At 37.4% G+C, this 18,520-nt stretch overlaps 1 protein-coding gene and 1 long non-coding RNA gene across 3 annotated transcripts; one reads left to right on the top strand and one right to left on the bottom strand.

The window, feature by feature from the left end:
- The first annotated feature begins 9,734 nt into the window (after positions 1-9,734).
- LOC6642600 (mucin-5AC) lies at positions 9,735-12,272 on the top strand. The gene is made up of 2 exons (XM_047010486.1): positions 9,735-9,821; positions 9,887-12,272. The coding sequence occupies exons 1-2, from the start codon at positions 9,806-9,808 to the stop codon at positions 12,154-12,156; spliced, it is 2,286 nt and encodes a 761-aa protein (XP_046866442.1). The 5' UTR covers positions 9,735-9,805; the 3' UTR covers positions 12,157-12,272.
- Positions 12,273-14,446: 2,174 nt separating this feature from the next.
- On the bottom strand, positions 14,447-15,836 carry LOC111518631. Of its 2 annotated transcripts, none has more exons than XR_006954162.1 (3): positions 15,730-15,836; positions 15,405-15,630; positions 14,447-14,678 (listed from the first exon to the last, which is right to left on the bottom strand). It is a non-coding gene; the product is annotated as an uncharacterized LOC111518631 (long non-coding RNA). The 2 variants fall into 2 exon arrangements; XR_002724031.2 differs by having other exon boundaries at positions 15,405-15,666; positions 15,730-15,835.
- Positions 15,837-18,520: the final 2,684 nt, after the last annotated feature.

Raw genomic sequence — 18,520 nt, 5'->3', positions numbered from 1 at the left:
TTTTGTGTTTTTTATTGGTTGACCATTGGAAAAGCAACCTCTGAATGTTATAGTTTTTTCTTGGTTCATATAAAAGTTTGCAATTTGAACTACTTCACACAATTAAATGAAATTAAAAACTTGCTTTAGATATGAGCATTATTTTGATTTCTTCTAATTAATTAAATTTATCAGAGCCAATCACATTTCAACCTATGATAAAAATTTAATGCTAAATTGAACAATTCATAGGAATTTGGCATACAAAAAGTTTCCCATTTTGTCTTGAAAGATCTAAAGAAAAGTATTTTGTTTTAATCTGAGCTTACAAATGTTTGAAATATATTATAACAACATAACAAATATTTTCTCATTAATTTTAATTGGATAATAAAAGAGAGACATAAAATATGGAAACAATATTTGTTAAATGTATATTTGAGATAGAAAAAGTTTCAGAGATTTGTCTTTGTAAGTTGGTACTTACTCTGTGAAAACAGCTTAAAATGTATTTTCTAAGAATTATTTATTTATTTTTTCAAACTTAACGCAATCAAACTAAATATTTTTTATGTGATGTAAGCGACATCAAAGCAACAATTAAAAATCTCTGGCCAGTCAATGGTTTCTTTCTGCATGGCAAAAAATGTAATTTAGTTAAAAACTCCAAAACTATGTCAGTTGAAATCTCTTTTCTTGTGGGTGACTCTAATTAACCCTTTTCGCCAATTTGAATGCCACATTCTGTTCTGAAAACGAAAAAACAAAAGGCCAACATTTTGGGCAATTTGCCTGGTGCTGTTACCAAAGCGCTGATTATGCTGCTGCTAATGTTGCTGCTGGTGCTGGAGCTGGAGGTTGTGTTGCTGCTGTGGCTGCTGCTGATGATGATGATGACGGCGACCTGGGCACATTAATGCTGATGAGATGTTGCCGCTAAGTAGCATTCCCAGAACCCATTTTGCATTCCCAGGTAAACAAATATGGGAGAGTTGAAAACGAGAGAGAGAGAGCGAGAGAGCGAAATATTCTTAGCGGTTGCCAGGCGTCCGGGAACTCCAGCTTGAATTTTACTGCCACACTTGCTTCTCTATCTCATTCTCTCATTTCACTCACTCTCTTTCTCTGTCTAACTCACTCTTGACTTTGCAATTAAATATGCACATTCTCATTAAAAGTTTGCGCCATTAATAAACGCCAACAGGGATGTAATTTAATACGGTTAAAAAGTACGACACGTGGATAGAAGAGGGGCCAGGGTCTTCATCTAGAGCGACTCACCCATTCACCCACCCATCCACACACCAATTCACCCACTCACTCACACACACACACACACACACACACACACACACACACACATATGCATTACATTAAACATTCAGCCAAGCGAGAGTTGCCTTAACACTCTCCAACTCTGCGCACAAAAACAACAACAACAGCAACAACAAAGCTCATAAAATTTGCAAATGTAAATAATTTTCTTAACGAAATTTTCACATACCTTTGCTCGACCACATTAAAGCTAGCATCGAGGACCCGAACATGACTGCAAATTTGTCAACTGACAGGACACAAGAGAAGACAGCAGAAGGACACAGAACTGTGAATAGAATAAGACACCACACAACATATGGCCAGTACACTGACTGCTTGGTGGCCCATCTCATTCGACTTTTTGCCTGTGGAACTTCAACTCCAACCCAGCATTAATAATAAATAATTGAAAATGTCTCACGGGAATTTTACTTACTTTGGCTTCGTGTGAACTTTGCCAGCCCAAAACAACTTGGCCTTAATATTTGAGCAGGCCAAATGATGTGTCTTAGACTTTGTTCTTATACTCTATACCATATAGTTTTGCATAGATATATATGCAAAGGTAAAAGTTGATATGGACTATATCATAAACAAATTCCAAATGTAGAAATTGCTTTAGAGACTGCACGAACGATGGGGACAAGTGCAGATCTATATTTATTGTTGGCACTTTATCGTGTACAAATTCTTCTATAAATGAGGTACAATAAAGAAAAATGATTCTAGTCTAATGATGATAATCCATAAGTCACACACCTTTTATTCGGAAACTATATAACCATATAAGCTACATCTATTAATATTATCTCGATATTTCATTCACAAATATTAAACCAAGGAAAACAAATGACTACATTTTTTATTTGTGGATTTTAACTAGACTTTTATAATGAATTCATTTGACTGTCATCGATGGTGACTCTAAAAGGATTTTTTTAAGCGATCATTAAAGAAGTCGAAAAATGTGTCATCAATGATGAAGCAAATCCTTTTTTAGAAGCATATTTTCTAAGGTCAAAATATTTTCACAATTTATAAACTTCCTTGCAAAATCGTTTTCTTGAATCCTAATTGATATTTTTCTTAAATATAACTAAATTTGGATACTTAATGCATATAATATAGAGTATGCGGTTGTCGTTAACTAATCTATTGGCTCATATGTATATATCTGTAAGTAGTTTCCCCGCCTTGCCTCTGACCACATTAATTGCATACATCTAGGCGCATTTGGTTGGCAAAATGTTGACAGCTTTCTCGCTTGTCTCTTTTGGATATGTCTTGGCTTAGTCTAACTGCCCATTTTCTTCAGCCCAATTCCGGCGGGAAATTAAAGTAAAAGTTTACGCTTTTTTAGCTTCAGACTTGTACACACGCACACAAACACACACTCACGCTCACACGCCCACACACACACACACACACATAGGCAGAACGAAATTGTTGCTCATTATGTATTTATGTCAATTTCTGGCACTGGATATAGTATAGGTACGAATGTGTGTAAGTGTTTTTTCGGTGTGTGTATGTGTGGGCGGCCGCAATGACATGTAAAACCTTTTTAGGGGAGCCTACTTTTCCACTTCGCACCACCATCACCCACCTCCCTTCATTGCTCTGGCTCGTTCACCTGGCCAAAATACAAGCATTTAATGACTTTGGCTTGCTTCAGTCTCTTTTGGGACGCATTTAGCGTGTAAATTTCACTGTACTTGTTTCTTGTTTTTTTTTCTTTCTGTTAGCCCTCTTACAGTTTTACTCCTTCAGCAATCGTAAAGGTGTGTTGGTGTGTGTGTGTGTGTGTGTGCATATTTCAGTTATTTTTATTTCGGTGTTACTTTTTATGCACTCTTCCCCCAACTCCCTTCTAGCGCACACACACGCATATCTCTCTGTATAGACCTGTATGGCCACGTTCAGTTGTTGCTTTTATATGTATGCGTGGCTTAAAGTACTTTACATCCCCTCTCCTCTTCTATCCTTTGTGCTTTACGTTTGCTTCTTTTTCGGTTGGGTTCAGATATTGTAAAGGGATTTGCTTTGTATGCCCAGCGAGAATGCTGATGACTGGCAGCAAAGATGATAAAAATAAGTTTTTATATACCTGACATAAATCATAAATTTTTGGCCATATGGAAGGCAAATCAAGCAGAAGGTGTAGATGAAGGGGTACAGGGGAATGGTAGGGGCAACGGGGTCCTTAAGTTATACGATTATCGATTTATCATATCGTATGTGAAAGTTGCAGCTATTTTGCAGCAAATGGAATCTTCTTTGTTAAAGTGAAAATAGAATGTGTAAATTTGTTGATGGGCTTATTTTGTTTGAACTCAAGTCGCTCAAATTCATACAAATATTTGCATCTGCAGTTAGAGTTAGTTTACGATTTTTCTGATTTATTCCTAAACTAGTTTTAAATAACTAGAAGTTTAGTTTTCTTTCTTTCTTCATATCTACTTGTTTCTAAAATAATGTGATAGGGAATACTTTAAAGAATTTCTTTTACAATTTCTTTATGATTTTCTTTTCTTTATTCCTTAAGGAATAGAGTTCACAAGGATTCCATAGTGAAAAAGTAACGTTTCTTGAGAATTCCTTGAGGATTGAAGCAGTGCAGGGTATAAATACTGAGACATTATCAATCTGTGTATACCAAAGAAAATTACTGAAGCACTATCACTTCAAAATAAACTGATTAACAAATTTTAAATCAAAGTACTTATTTTCAAAAGGCTGAATTTTATGTTTGGGAGAAAATAGTCGTCAGTAACAAATGTCCTTTATTATTAATAACTTTTTAATGCTACATAATTTGAAGAGTTTAATTCTCCAAAGAAACTACATAGATTGATATTAAAGTTGCTTCAAATTCTAACTAAGATCAAAAGTAAACGGTAATAAGAATTTTAACATTGACATTGTTTCTTATGGACTTTGTCAGCTAATTTAAAGCTGACCCTGTACTCAGTACCTACTAACAAATGTTATGCCAAGTACTTGACTTAAAGACTACAAACATTTTATTTCTCCACATGTTGCCACATTGGTCGAACAACCCCCAGTTTGATTGCCCCCTTCTATTATCTTCTTCAACTTATTTTGCCATATCTCAACGTTTAATTAATGTCACTGACATTTGTCAAGTTAAATTTCATAATTTGCGCTTCAAACTGTGGAAACCCAAAGCAGCCACAACCTAACCAAGCAACGTCAGCATGGCGCCTGGCCCCTGCACAACTCCCCCACCCATGCATCCGCTTCTCTACCCCTACATATGTAGGTAGTGGGTTCGTGACACTGGGCCCTCGACATTAGTTTCAATAATAAATTAACCTGTGCGACTTAACTCGTCTGCGCTCATCTTGAGGGCCCCCAAAGTCACTTACCAAGTTGCTGGCAGAATGTCTTTTGCACTCCACTGAATTGCTTACAACTTCCGGAGGCAACTGTACCTGCTTTTATTTAGTGCATATATGCAATTGAAATATGTAAACTTTATGGTTGGCTTTTGTAAGTGCATTTCATTTATGAAAATCAATAGGCAGCTGCTACTGCCCTGGTATTGGTAATTCAATTCGCGTCTTTCTCCTCTCGCCCTTCCTGAACGGCTTTGATTGCAAACTATGACATGGCTGGTCCTTTGGCCCAAGACTACATGACTATCAGGCAATTCGATTGAACTTAATTTGCGGGCGAAATAGGGTCAGGCTGAGATGAACGACAACGACGATGACAACGTTGCTGATGTTAAAACGAAAGACAAACGAGATGACTTTCTTATACCCTGCAGTCTGGTACAGATGATTATGTCTCCTAATTGTGATAAAAACGTAAAATCTTCAAAAGAAAATTGTTTTTATAATTTATAAGCCAATATCGTCATAATTTTTGACTTAACTCAATTGTTGTTGGAGTGATGTTGAGTTTATAATAAAGTTTAGACCCGATAAACATCATGAAAACAAACTAGATACGAACATACATAGTTCTTGTAGATAAAAGAATTTTTAAAATATATTTACTGCCTCCTAAAAGTATGCTAAGATATAAAAAAAAATACATACCGAACATTGACTATGAGCCAAAACTGAAGTTTAGGCAAATTTAAGTAGGTACATACTTTGTACTTAGAGATTGAAAGGGAACCACCAAGTCGAACCTTTTCTATTCGTTGTAGAAACTTTACTTGTTGATTTTCCAAGGAAATTGCAAAAGGTAAATCAATGTTGTTGAGTACGCCCATCCATCCAGCACTTAAATGTGACTTTAAAAGAAATGAACAAGAAAATAAAACAAGCAACTCTTCAAGGCAAATATAAAATTGCAATTTAAAAGAGGAAAAAAAATGCTTTAAATCTCAGCCTTGCGTCCATTCTTTTTTATTCTTTTCTTCTCACATTCCGTCAGTTTCCGCTTCCGGGCACCAAAAAACGAAGCAAACATACAAACTTTTCTTCTTCTTCACCCACTCACCCATTCGCCATTCCCTGTCTGTTTTTCACATTTTTCTCCATTTTTTTTACCATTTGCTTTGTTTTTTTGCCTGGCATAAAAATCATTAAACTGATTTATATTCCGTTTGATTCCTGGCTGAGTGTGTGTGCGTATGTGTCTGTGTGTGTGTGTGTTCCTTGCCTTTCCTTTGCTTTCGCTTCTTTCGTTTTTTGTTTTTGACTTGAACTTGAGTTCAAGTTGGATAAAAGGGTCGCCTATACGAAATTCGATAATTCAAGTCAATTTCGCATGTGTCGGGGTCGCTCAAGGGTTAAGTGATTTCTTTAGCTTTTTCTTTTGCGCCAGTCGTTTCGCCACTCTCGTATCGTTGTTTCGTTGCATTGGTTTGTTGTTGTTGCTGTTGTTGTTCTCGTTCTGCATTTAGTCGAGTGTAAAATAAAGTCGCATAAATAATCAGCAGCAGCAGCAAAAAAAACAGCAACAACATTAGCACACATAAAATATTTAAAGTATTCATTCATTTTTAGTGAAAAATTTAAATTTTCATATATATTGATTTTTATTATTTAACCCTCATCTGGAATTTAGTCTAATGTGCTGCTGGGGCTTGAATATTACGTAAAAGTAAAATCAAAAAATTTGACCCAAAATGTTTGCACAAATGTGGTTGTCCCTTGCTTCATCCATCTTCGCCCGCCCGCTCCCCCTTCCGTTGTATCGCACAGCCTTTGGCTACCTTGAAAGGGTTGTCGTTATCGAAAAAATATAAAAATTCAATTCAATTTCGTTGAAATGTTTTATTATATGGATTTTGTTGTTGCTGATGTGCCTGTGCCTGATTTTAATGTAATTGCCGGTAATAGCAAACACTTTTTATGGTTTAACAAGTTGCTCTGGCAGTTGTTGCTATCGGTTGCTGTTGTTGTTGTTACTCCCTGCTCCCTGACCCCTCTTAATGTTCGTTTGATAATTTTCCGCATTGGCATTTTTAGTTTTGTCCCTAAATTGAATTCTAATTTGATATTAATTTTCATTGGGGTTTCCCCTTTTTTATGTGTAACATTGTGTGTCGAATGGATATATTTAGACAGGTCTAATTATGCATTTATGTATACGAATCTATATAGATATGTATATGTTAAAGTTTTAGACACACAATTTGGCTTCTGTCAAATATTATTTAAGTTTGCAGTTATTTGTCCGGTGTCCGAATAGGAAACTTCATTTCAATGAAATCAAATAATTTTTAGCTGAGATATGTATTATTATTTCCTTTTGTCGTCAGTTAAGGTTTTGATGATAATTTAGATGTCTAATTTAAATATATGTAAAACAGCTCGGTTTGGCAAAGACGAAGAAGTTGATTCTGTAGAAGAAAAGTCCTTTTTGGAGTCCTTTGTTTCCTTCAGCTAAGCCAAAATCAGAAAATATTGGCTGCAATCTGTTTAAAATCAGGTGATGCATATATTATATCATAGTCTCTCTAATAATTAAAGTTTTTTTTTTATTGATACAACAATTTTGAGCATTGATTAACTGGCCTTTATGTCTGCGACATCAGAGTCTATGTGTGTTAGAAAATGTTAACCTTTTACAAAGGGTTTAACTAAATTATCGTAATGTCTAAGACGACGATTAACGAACGATTAATTGTTGTTGCTTCTTGCACAATTGTGCCTGTTTTTTTTATGAGTTCTTCTTTTACTTTTTAGTTCACCTTAACAATTTCTTTTAAGTCCTTTTAGAGCAGGAATACGAAAAATATTTAATTAAATTTCCAAGAATTTCATTTTTGCCACGAAATGTTTTGGTAATTTCCAAGAAATTAAAAATAGAGCTTTTAACTTCAAATTAATTTCAAATTATACCGCACGATATTATCAACATTTTTACATAATTTTCTATAGAGCAAAATTTGTTTCAGTTTTTTTTATACACTTGACACGAAATATGAAAAAGGGTATATAAGTTTGGTTAAAATGTTTTAAAAATTTATTTACTATATTTAAGTATTCACATACACATTTGGTAGCTCCCGAAATAATAGTTAGGAGGCAATTCCTTCTCTTTTTTGCATCTGACGATAATGATCATCATAACCTTGGATTTAATTCACCTCAAAAGGTAAATAATATAAATAATTAAAGTCACAACTTTCACGAAATTTATTTAAAATAAATATATTTAATTATTTGAGAATCCAAATTTGTCTTTAAATAATTATAAACTTGACATGAAATTTACTCTCAAATAAGTCACTCTTTGATAGCCTAGAAGAAACCTTTCGAAAAATCTCGTAGATTTCTATAGAGTATTAATATTTCAATATGGGCACAATTTGGTTGTTTCACGAATTGAAAAACACACGCAAAATGTGTTAGGTGAAAAAAAAAATCACACCATATACATGTTGGTTGTTCATAGGCCTCGTCGACTTTGGTAATTGGTTTTGATGTGACATGAAACATTGGCTGTGGAACAAAAACACGCACGCACGACCCGAAACAACCCGGCGAACATCTGGGTTCATACACATATTTTTGATTTTCTTATCAATTTGATTGTAATTACCCATACATAGTATATACATACGACATACAATCGATTCTTATCTATCATGCAGTTGGAATGCGCATCTAAGGGAAAAAACATGTGTTCACGAGACATTATCGATGTACAGAGTAGCACAATGATAGATACATTGATTAGCTAGAGTTAAATGGCATTCAATCGATGTGACATCAAATAAATGGCAAAAAGATTTCAAGTTCAATGAAATGAGCTTAAATGCCAATTGAAAAGAAAGTTAAGAACCTTCATTAATCGATTTGAAGTTCAATAATTGAAACTAGATATATCAGAGGTCGATGTTATGGAGGAGATTAAAATTTGCGAATGGAAACTCCATTTTAGTATTGCAAATTTTCCGTAAATTTTTGTTATTTCAAAAAATTAATTGTTTTCTTCAATAAAAACTTGAATGGAAATGACATCATTGGACGATAAGAATTTACGCTTCAAATGAAAGCAACTCTCATCTAACAGGATGTACCCAAAGTTTATGATAAAATTCATGGAATAAATTTGTCATTCTTATTAATAAACTTAAACGATGTCTTGGCCTCGTTTCAACTTAAAACACAGATCCAATATTGTTATCCTCGAAAATTCCATTCATATTCTATTCCATTTAATAATTTGTATATGAAGCTTCAATTGCAAAATTCCATAGCTTGTGGGTAAACTATAGCATGACTTTAACTATGCTGATGGATTCCATACCTCTATTGAATCCAAATTGTTATCAGGGATAGCAAATAAGTGAAATTCAAATCATGACTACATATCTCGTTTGGTCACTGGCATGCTGGCTGGCCAGTCCCTCTGCCTATGTATGTACATATGTACATATATGCAGGCATTCAAGCTTTGTGCCTATTGGAAGGTATGCATCTAATTAATTAAACAATTGTAAATTCCTTTGATAAATTAACGTCACCACATGCATAGTAACACAGACATACAAACGACACACACACACACACACGCACACGCACTTGAAGAAGTGGGAGTGGAGCAAAAGAGGTTACTTTCAAGTATTGCTGCCCACATGGTCAGTGGTTATGGTGAAATTAATGCAAATACGACAACCATTTTGGAGACTCTTAATCAATGATAATTTGTCTGAACAATCGAAAGGAAGGAAGAACTCAGTGTTGTCTAGTTCCGTTCCGCTGAGTACAAAACAATTAAAGAAATTAAAATGTGATAACGCATATCATCAAAGTAAGTAAGTTAGTAGTAGGCAAAGTCAGAGTCAGGCAACAGCATCCCCAAGTCAAAATCAAGGTTGTAATGCTTGCTATCTGTGTGACATCTATCTGTCGATAAGATAGATACACATCTCGTCATGGCGATGGTCGTGGCCATCGTATAAAAGAGCTCCAGGCTCTTGCAAAATTGTCATTTGAGTACAACGCTTTGTACAAAAGTTCAAGACAAGTTTCGGTAGCCGCAAAAACTACATACACAAAGGAATAGCTGCCGCATCATGAAAACTCATTTCGGTATGAAAACAATTGGAATAAATGCCGTAAGGATCAAACACTAACCCGCAAGTATTCTCTTTCAGCTCTTGCCTGTCTGGCCGTTTTGGTGGCCACCATCGGTGCTGCCAAAATTCAACCATCGGTTATACAAGTTAATAATCAACTTTATCAACGCTATGTCTGCGTTCATAAAGCCAACGGTTTCCGTGCCTTAGTCCCGGGAAGTTGTTCCCAGTACTATGAGTGCCAATCTGGCGTTGCTTTGATCAATACCTGCTCACGTTTCTTTGATGCCAAGGTCCAAGGATGTGTTAACTACAACACTGGATGCATTGAGGTCAAGCAAACATCAGCTGTTAAGGTGAATGCTGCTGCTTCTGCAACTGATTGTGAGACAACCACAGCATGTGCCACAGCTGACACCACGACAACCACCTGCAAACCAAATGAAGCAGAACCAACAACAACAACATGCACAACACCTACGACAACCACTTGCAGCACGGAATCCACAACAACCACCTGCAAGCCAAATGAAACACAACCCACAACAACAACATGCACAACACCTACGACAACCACTTGCAGCACGGAATCCACACCAACCACCAGCAAACCAAATGAAACACAACCCACAACAACAACATGCACAACACCTACGACAACCACTTGCAGCACGGAATCCACACCAACCACCAGCAAACCAAATGAAACACAACCCACAACAACAACATGCACAACACCTACGACAACCACTTGCAGCACGGAATCCACACCAACCACCAGCAAACCAAATGAAACACAACCCACAACAACCACTTGCAAACCAAATGAAACACAACCCACAACAACAACATGCACAACACCTACGACAACCACTTGCAGCACGGAATCCACACCAACCACCAGCAAACCAAATGAAACACAACCCACAACAACAACATGCACAACACCTACGACAACCACTTGCAGCACGGAATCCACACCAACCACCAGCAAACCAAATGAAACACAACCCACAACAACCACTTGCAAACCAAATGAAACACAACCCACAACAACAACATGCACAACACCTACGACAACCACTTGCAGCACGGAATCCACACCAACCACCAGCAAACCAAATGAAACACAACCCACAACAACCACTTGCAAACCAAATGAAACACAACCCACAACAACAACATGCACAACACCTACGACAACCACTTGCAGCACGGAATCCACACCAACCACCAGCAAACCAAATGAAACACAACCCACAACAACAACATGCACAACACCTACGACAACCACTTGCAGCACGGAATCCACACCAACCACCAGCAAACCAAATGAAACACAACCCACAACAACCACTTGCAAACCAAATGAAACACAACCCACAACAACAACATGCACAACACCTACGACAACCACTTGCAGCACGGAATCCACACCAACCACCAGCAAACCAAATGAAACACAACCCACAACAACAACATGCACAACACCTACGACAACCACTTGCAGCACGGAATCCACACCAACCACCAGCAAACCAAATGAAACACAACCCACAACAACCACTTGCAAACCAAATGAAACACAACCCACAACAACAACATGCACAACACCTACGACAACCACTTGCAGCACGGAATCCACACCAACCACCAGCAAACCAAATGAAACACAACCCACAACAACAACATGCACAACAACCACCTGCAAACCAAATGAAACACAACCCACAACAACAACATGCACAACAACCACCTGCAAACCAAATGAAACAGAACCCACAACAACAACATGCACAACCACAACAGTTTGCGCCGATGTCACTACGACAACAGTTTGCGCCGATGTCACTACAACAACAGTTTGCGCCGATGTCACTACAACAACAGTTTGCGCCGATGTCACTACGACAACAGTTTGCGCCGATGTCACTACGACAACAGTTTGCGCCGATGTCACTACAACAACAGTTTGCGCCGATGTCACTACGACAACAGTTTGCGCCGATGCCACTACAACAGTTTGCCCCGATGCTGCATCGCAGAAGGTGAAGCCTCTGTCCGTTAAGGTCAGACCCGCCCGTCCTTCATTGAAACGTCCTGTCTCTGGGGCCGCTACTGTTGTAGCTCCCCAAGCAGCAACCAACAGCATGTCCGCCTACACGAACTATGTGTGCCGCGACAAACCCGATGGTTTCATGTTGGCTTCCCTGAAGAGTTGCAACGACTACTACATCTGTCGCTATGGCAAGCCTCTGCAGGTCAGCTGCGGTGATAAGTACTTCAATGCATTGAAGGGTATGTGCGATCTGCCTGAGAACACGCGTTGCGTGCAGCCTCATGCCTAGATATTGCAACATCTAAAACATTTGCATCAGACCCCACCATGATTTACAAGCCTAATTGAAATTATTGAATATTATACCTAATAAATGCAACAGCTAATACAAGCTATAGAAGTGTATGATTTGTGTTTTCAATGAAATGAACTTCCAGGATGCGCTGAAACCCTTTTAGGATGGTAACAAGAATTTCTGTTTATGTGATTTCAAAGTCCCAATTATCATTTAATTTCATTTAAAATCAATCATTTTCCATTACTTATCTAAATCTGATAAATGTTCCTATCCCACACGTTTCATTGCGATAAGTAATCAAAACAATACTGTGTAAATAAACATTTTCCATTTGTTCCTTAATGTACTCTTAAAAAAAAACTAAAAGCTGAATTGGACGGCAAAAAGGCATTATGCGATAGCCCACTAAGTAGGGTCACTAATTTTTGTTTACTCTAAATCTTAATCATACTAAATTTTGAAAGAGGACTATAAATGAAAACACTTTCACCACTGCGTCACATGATTACCTCCCAACCAAAACTGTGGCTAGCCCAAAAACGAATTACGACGCACTTATGTGGGGTTGGTGCGGTTTATTTTTGCGCCCCCCCAAAGTCACATGTGAAAATGTCAAAAAGTATTTAAGGTATTTGTTATAGAAATGCGTGACCCTCTCGCATGCGTCTGCCACACCATTTGGGGAGGCTAAAAAAACTTGAAAGCTTTGACCACCCCGTAAAACTGACCACAATGCGCTTTAAGGCTTATCAAGGGGGTTAGTTTCGGGTCCTCTCAACGTATTAATGGGCTTAGTCAACTTGTTTGTTGTCTCGCCCATAAAATAACGCTGCTGGTCTGAAAAGGAAGGCACAGCTGACTAGCTAAGTCAAAGTTACGTTTTGTCGTAACTTCTCCAAGTTTGTTTTACAAAATAATTAAACAAAAAAAAAAACACCAAAAGACACATACATATGCCACGCCTAACGTTTCTTTTATGTTAATTTTCCGAAAAGACGTAAGCTGTGAAAAGGGTTTCGCAGTTCAAAAATTACTCGAAAATAAATAACGTGACACAGCATGACACTGCTTCTTCTTCATCGTCTTTGGCGCGGTGTGCCTTGAGGGACAGTAGAGGGGAGGAAATGAAAAGGGATCTTAACGAAGCAACAGGAACAGAGAAAGCCTAAAAAAGGAAAGCGCAAAAAACACATGACTTTGCTTTCCTTTTTTTGTTTTTTGTTAGGAGAAGACGCACAAAGTAAACGTAGACTTTTTAGCCGCCAGCCATTTGCCGCGACATGTTTGGTGAATAGTCGGGGAGGAGCTATGAGAGTATTTTGTGGGCTGTGAAAACAAGCCAAGATGTGTGCGTATGCGTGTGTGTGTGTGTGCCCTCCAAAGAGTTTTTGTCTTTTTGGTGGCTTAGATGAACATCCACGTTAAGACTCGAATGCGAAAACGAGGCGCAAAGGCTTAAGTGACAAATTTTGTAGGTACGTGTAAAAGGGTTTTACACACAGTAAGGACTCCTAAAAAAAACCTTGGCGAAAGCAAGCCATAAAGACGTGTAGCTTTAAATACACATGTACATAAACCAAATGTCTTAAGATACAAGAAATTGATTTCTTATACCCTATACTTAAATGAAAGAAAATGATTTTTCACTTCCCTTTAGAAATTATTATTTTGGTTTATATGTTTATGTTGAAACTCAAACGTAAAAGTAATTATATTTAAAACTATTCGAAATCTTCCAAATTTTGTTTAAGCGCATTAAATGGATTGATTTTGGTGTTCATAGAGAGAAATGTAATTTACAAAATATTTTTCTTGAGCATGTACGATTCAATTATCTAGTAAATATAACTGAACAAAGATGCAGTTTCTTACCATACTAATAGTAATAAGTTTTTGGCACTTTTATTGGGTCTTTGCCTTTTGTGTGCCCAGTATTTACATATTTTTAAAGATAACTTGAATTCTGAAGCAAACTTTATAATAAAAAAGATTTTTATATTTACAGAAGAAAACCCACAAATATAATAATCAACATAACCGATTATGGATATCCAAATGACCAAAAAACTAAAGTGAAGCCTAAAAGTATGCAAGCCATTTGAGTTATTAGTCAAATATAGAATACCATATGTTCGCATAGTCACATATTTCTTTGCTTGTATAAAACTAATGCATTAGAAGTTTATAATATATAAATCTTGAAAAATTCTAAAAAAAAATTCAAACAATTTTCAAGAATCCTTTAAAATTTGTTGTTTTTTCTCCATTAAAACTACATCAATTTGAACGAGTTACTTGCAGCAAATTTTTAATAATATAAATTTTTCGCGTCAACATTCGTTGTAGGTAGCAATACTTCAATTGTATGCGATTGAAATGCGCCAGAACTTTGCAGCCGCCAATTAAAATCCTAATGGGTTTATGCTTTAAGCACAGTCATCGTAACTAATGAATTTAGTATGTGTTTTCTCTGTTTAAGCTAAAAAATGCTTCAATTTAATCAAAGGGCACACCTGCAAGGAGAAAAATTGATTTAAAAATTTTCATATTCATCTACAGTGAGAAAATTCGGTAGCGTAAAAAAACTTATTTCAAGCTGTGCATATGGTAAATTTTTTTATGGACCACTCAGAGGGGAGTCCTTACAAATTGGTGCCAAAGCAAATTCTCCTGTGTCAGCCACCAACTCCACCACCACTCCTTGTTCTCTCATTTCTCTCTCATCTCTTGCAGTCAAATAAACAATGAACACAAAGCACGAAGAATTTCGTAATAAAAATCACACATATAGACACAGTGGGGTATCGCAGGCATGTATTACCTTCTTCGCGTCTCTTTCTCCCTCGCTTTATCCTAGCATTCAATTACACCTGCGTTTTCTTTTGGCGCTTTTCAGCGAATCGGCCATGGAAACCGATAGCAGACGGAGAGGCCTCTGCAAAACGAAATCCGCTTGTACCCCTAAATGCTCCCTCTCACCTATAAACACCCACCCACACACACACACACACACACACACACATCAGAAAAAGGCGCACATTCGTCTGAAGCATTCAAATTAGAGTTTTGTTTACAATCGTCAAGTGCTACTCCCCCGTACAAAACCCTTTATTGAATTGTGCATGTGTGTGTGTGTGCGGCGCTGCTCTTTCACCTTTGAAATTTTTATTGCCAACGTGCGGTGCTTTGTTTCGCCTGTCAGAAAAATTTCAATTTAGCTAGGACAAAAGGATACTCACTGAAGGTGCTTTACGTTCATTATCCATCAACGGTTTGATTATTGATTCCCGAAATCTTTCTGAAGTTTAGCAAGTATACAGGCCATAGGGCCAGCATGCTGGACCGCATGGTCCACAGCCCCGTGGTCCATAGCAGCCGGAGTAGCCGCAGTAGGATGAACGGCTGCATCCATAATATGCTCCACCGAACCAAGGCCCGCAGGGTCCAGAAGGTCCATAGCCATAGCTGCCACAACCGAAACCGCCGCACATAGTTTTAAATCTGAATGCATTAAAGCAATTGAAAAGCGAAATCGTAAATGTTTTCACATGGATTTTTACTAACCTAAACTCCACAGATTTGGAAACAGGATAGTGCACTTTAATTTTGAAACTTCTAGTTAAAAAATACAACTGAAATGTTTTCAGTTTCCAACATTTGCAATATAAATTTAAAGTCAAGGCACGCTTTCTAGTTTTAAAGGGAATTTCTGTAACGTTTTAAGAACCCCTGCGGGTATGCAACTAAAATTTTAAGTCGTGTCTAAAAGTAGGAAACTAAACACCTGGGAGATAGAAAGGGAGGCAAAGAGATCGGAGTAACTGCTCGTAATTATTATGTCTTCCCCTCAACACAACTGCGACTCCCTTGGAGGCCTCCGACAAATGGTGTCAGTTCTCACAGCACAACAGCAACAGTGCAGCATCTGCAGTTGCAGCCATTTTTACGACGTCATTAACCCAACAAGTAGCTTCCGTTTCCACACACACACACACACACACTCACACAGCATCACCCAGAGACATAAAGGGAGAGCGAATTGCACATTCCGGGATCAACGGCTGCAAAAACTGACTGTAGCAGACAGTTATGCGCCTTGCAAATATGCAAAAAGGCAAAAGAGCTGTCGGCCAAATTGTTTCTCCTTTTGGATAGAAGAAGACATGAGACGGGCTACAAACAGATGGAGTGAAAAGGAAAGAATGACTCTGTTTTGGCCCAAAAAGTCATAATGCACTGCAGCGAATTGAAATGAATCTGGCTGGAAAAGGGTTGGGTTCACTTCGAACGAAAGTTTTGTTACCTTGTTATGCTCCAAAAGGATTTACTCGATTTTTCTTGTCACATTTTAACTTTGCTTTGGGGGACTATCCGTGAATATCTCTTATGGCAAACATATTTCTTGGCTACTTTATTTTAATGCAAATATATAGTCCATATAGTTAGAAGGAAACTAAACTAGAAATTGAATAAGAAAAAAGCTGCTGCAAGTGATTTATTTGAATGACTTAGATACTTAATTGATTTCACATACGTATTCAAGAGTGAGGAAGTATTGAATTATCCATTAACTAAACCTATTTAAAACTAAACATAAAATCGAGTTACTTAGGTACTCACTGAACTTCAATAAACTTCTTAAATCAGCAAAATTAATTTTAAAACCAGTTTAAAATGGCTTCCTAAGTAAGAGAAAGCTGCTTTTCTGGGCTATTAAAATAAAAGCAAGTCTTTGGTTATGTTAAAGCACCGAAATTATGATAATAAATACTCTTAAGAACTTCTGTTTGCTTTTACATATAACTTTAGCCTGTTTGTTTTGATGGTAGATTGAATCTTTGGTCTTAAACTTGTAAGTAATAAAATTTCATATAACAAACGAAATTAGATAAAATAACATCTTTAAAATTCGCCATGTTGGTAATTGGTTTTTCTTGGTTCTTTACCTTGCCTTTAATTTTAACACCGCCAGCAGCAGCAGCAGCGGCGGCGGCAACAATTTTTTATGGCCCGCTTCTAGGCGCAGTTTGGAAATCATCTTTGCGGCATTGCCACTTTCTTGGGTGCTGCTGCTGCCTCCGTTTATAGCCGAGAAAAGTTTTACAACAGCATTGGCATTGCCATCTACAAATTATGGTCTAAGACATAAAATTCGGCTAATGAGCCGCTAAGCAGCCCAATAAGATGCCAAGGGGTTAAGGGCTGTCGAGCAAGAGTTGTTGCTGCCGCTTGGCCATAACAATTATAAAACAAAATGCCACAGAGACCATAAAAATCAACGACTCAAATGCTAAAATTTAATAAGACTTTGTTCAGCCAACAAATTGGCTTAGCATCTGAAATTTATGAAATTTAAATTGAGGCAACAGAAAGAAAAGAAAAACGAATATTAAAGGGGAGCAGAGAGAAAGAGAGAAGAGAAATCTGAGAAAAGCTCAAATCAAAGCCCTCACCACCCGCTGAGACCAAGCTTGTTGAGGGGGTGGAAAGTAGCAGCCCTTCTTCAATCCTCAACTCTCTGGGGATAAATTAGTGGTTTTCGCTGCTCTAATAAAGTCGTCCGCTTTTTGTCTGCAACTTAGAAGGGAAATGGGGGCGGGTTCCACATTGACATTTGTCACCCTCAACTCCAATGCACACTGATTTAATATTTATTTTATTAATAGAAAATTAACATAAAAAAAATTGCCGAAATATTTTGACACTTGGCATTCTTTGCCTCACCAAATGAGAGACTCCGGGACGGGGTGGGGTAAAGATTCTGTTGCCGCTTGTTATTATTTTGACACTTGCCACACAATTGGCATGCGAAATGGAAAGCCCAGCTGCCTTAAAGCTACACCACATCACACCACCCCACCACCAGCACCCACCCACCCAATAACAACAACAACAGACGGCGACGCCACCCCCACCTCCCGTCTTGTTCTTCTTTAGCAACACCAACACAAACAGAAAAGAAAAGCAAAAAAAAAGAAAGGGCAAATTTTATTATGGAATTTCGTAAATTAAATATTTACACGACAGCTGTGCGAAGGTCTTAAGTTTTGGTCCTTCCTTGTTGATTTCTTACTGATTCAATATTGCGCTCAGGCAATAATTGAATTTAATAGCTCGCTGGGCAAACTGCTTTAAAGTTATGCTGTCGCATTTGCAAGCCGCTTAAATGGAACGCAGGAACAGAGCACAAGTTTATATGAAGAGTTAAATCCCTGAGTTCACCATAGACATGAAGAGGAAGGAAATAAATGTGATATAATGATATTATTCATTTATTTATTCTTGATTATATTTATTTGCATATTCTATATGGAAATTTGAAGTACTTTGTGGTATCAAATAAATATTCTTCTAT

This window comes from Drosophila willistoni (assembly GCF_018902025.1).
Source record: "Drosophila willistoni isolate 14030-0811.24 chromosome 2R unlocalized genomic scaffold, UCI_dwil_1.1 Seg167, whole genome shotgun sequence".
Taxonomy (NCBI): Eukaryota; Metazoa; Arthropoda; class Insecta; order Diptera; family Drosophilidae; genus Drosophila; species Drosophila willistoni.
The sequence above is the reverse complement of the archived record's forward strand: the minus strand, read 5'-3'. Positions and strand labels throughout refer to the sequence as shown.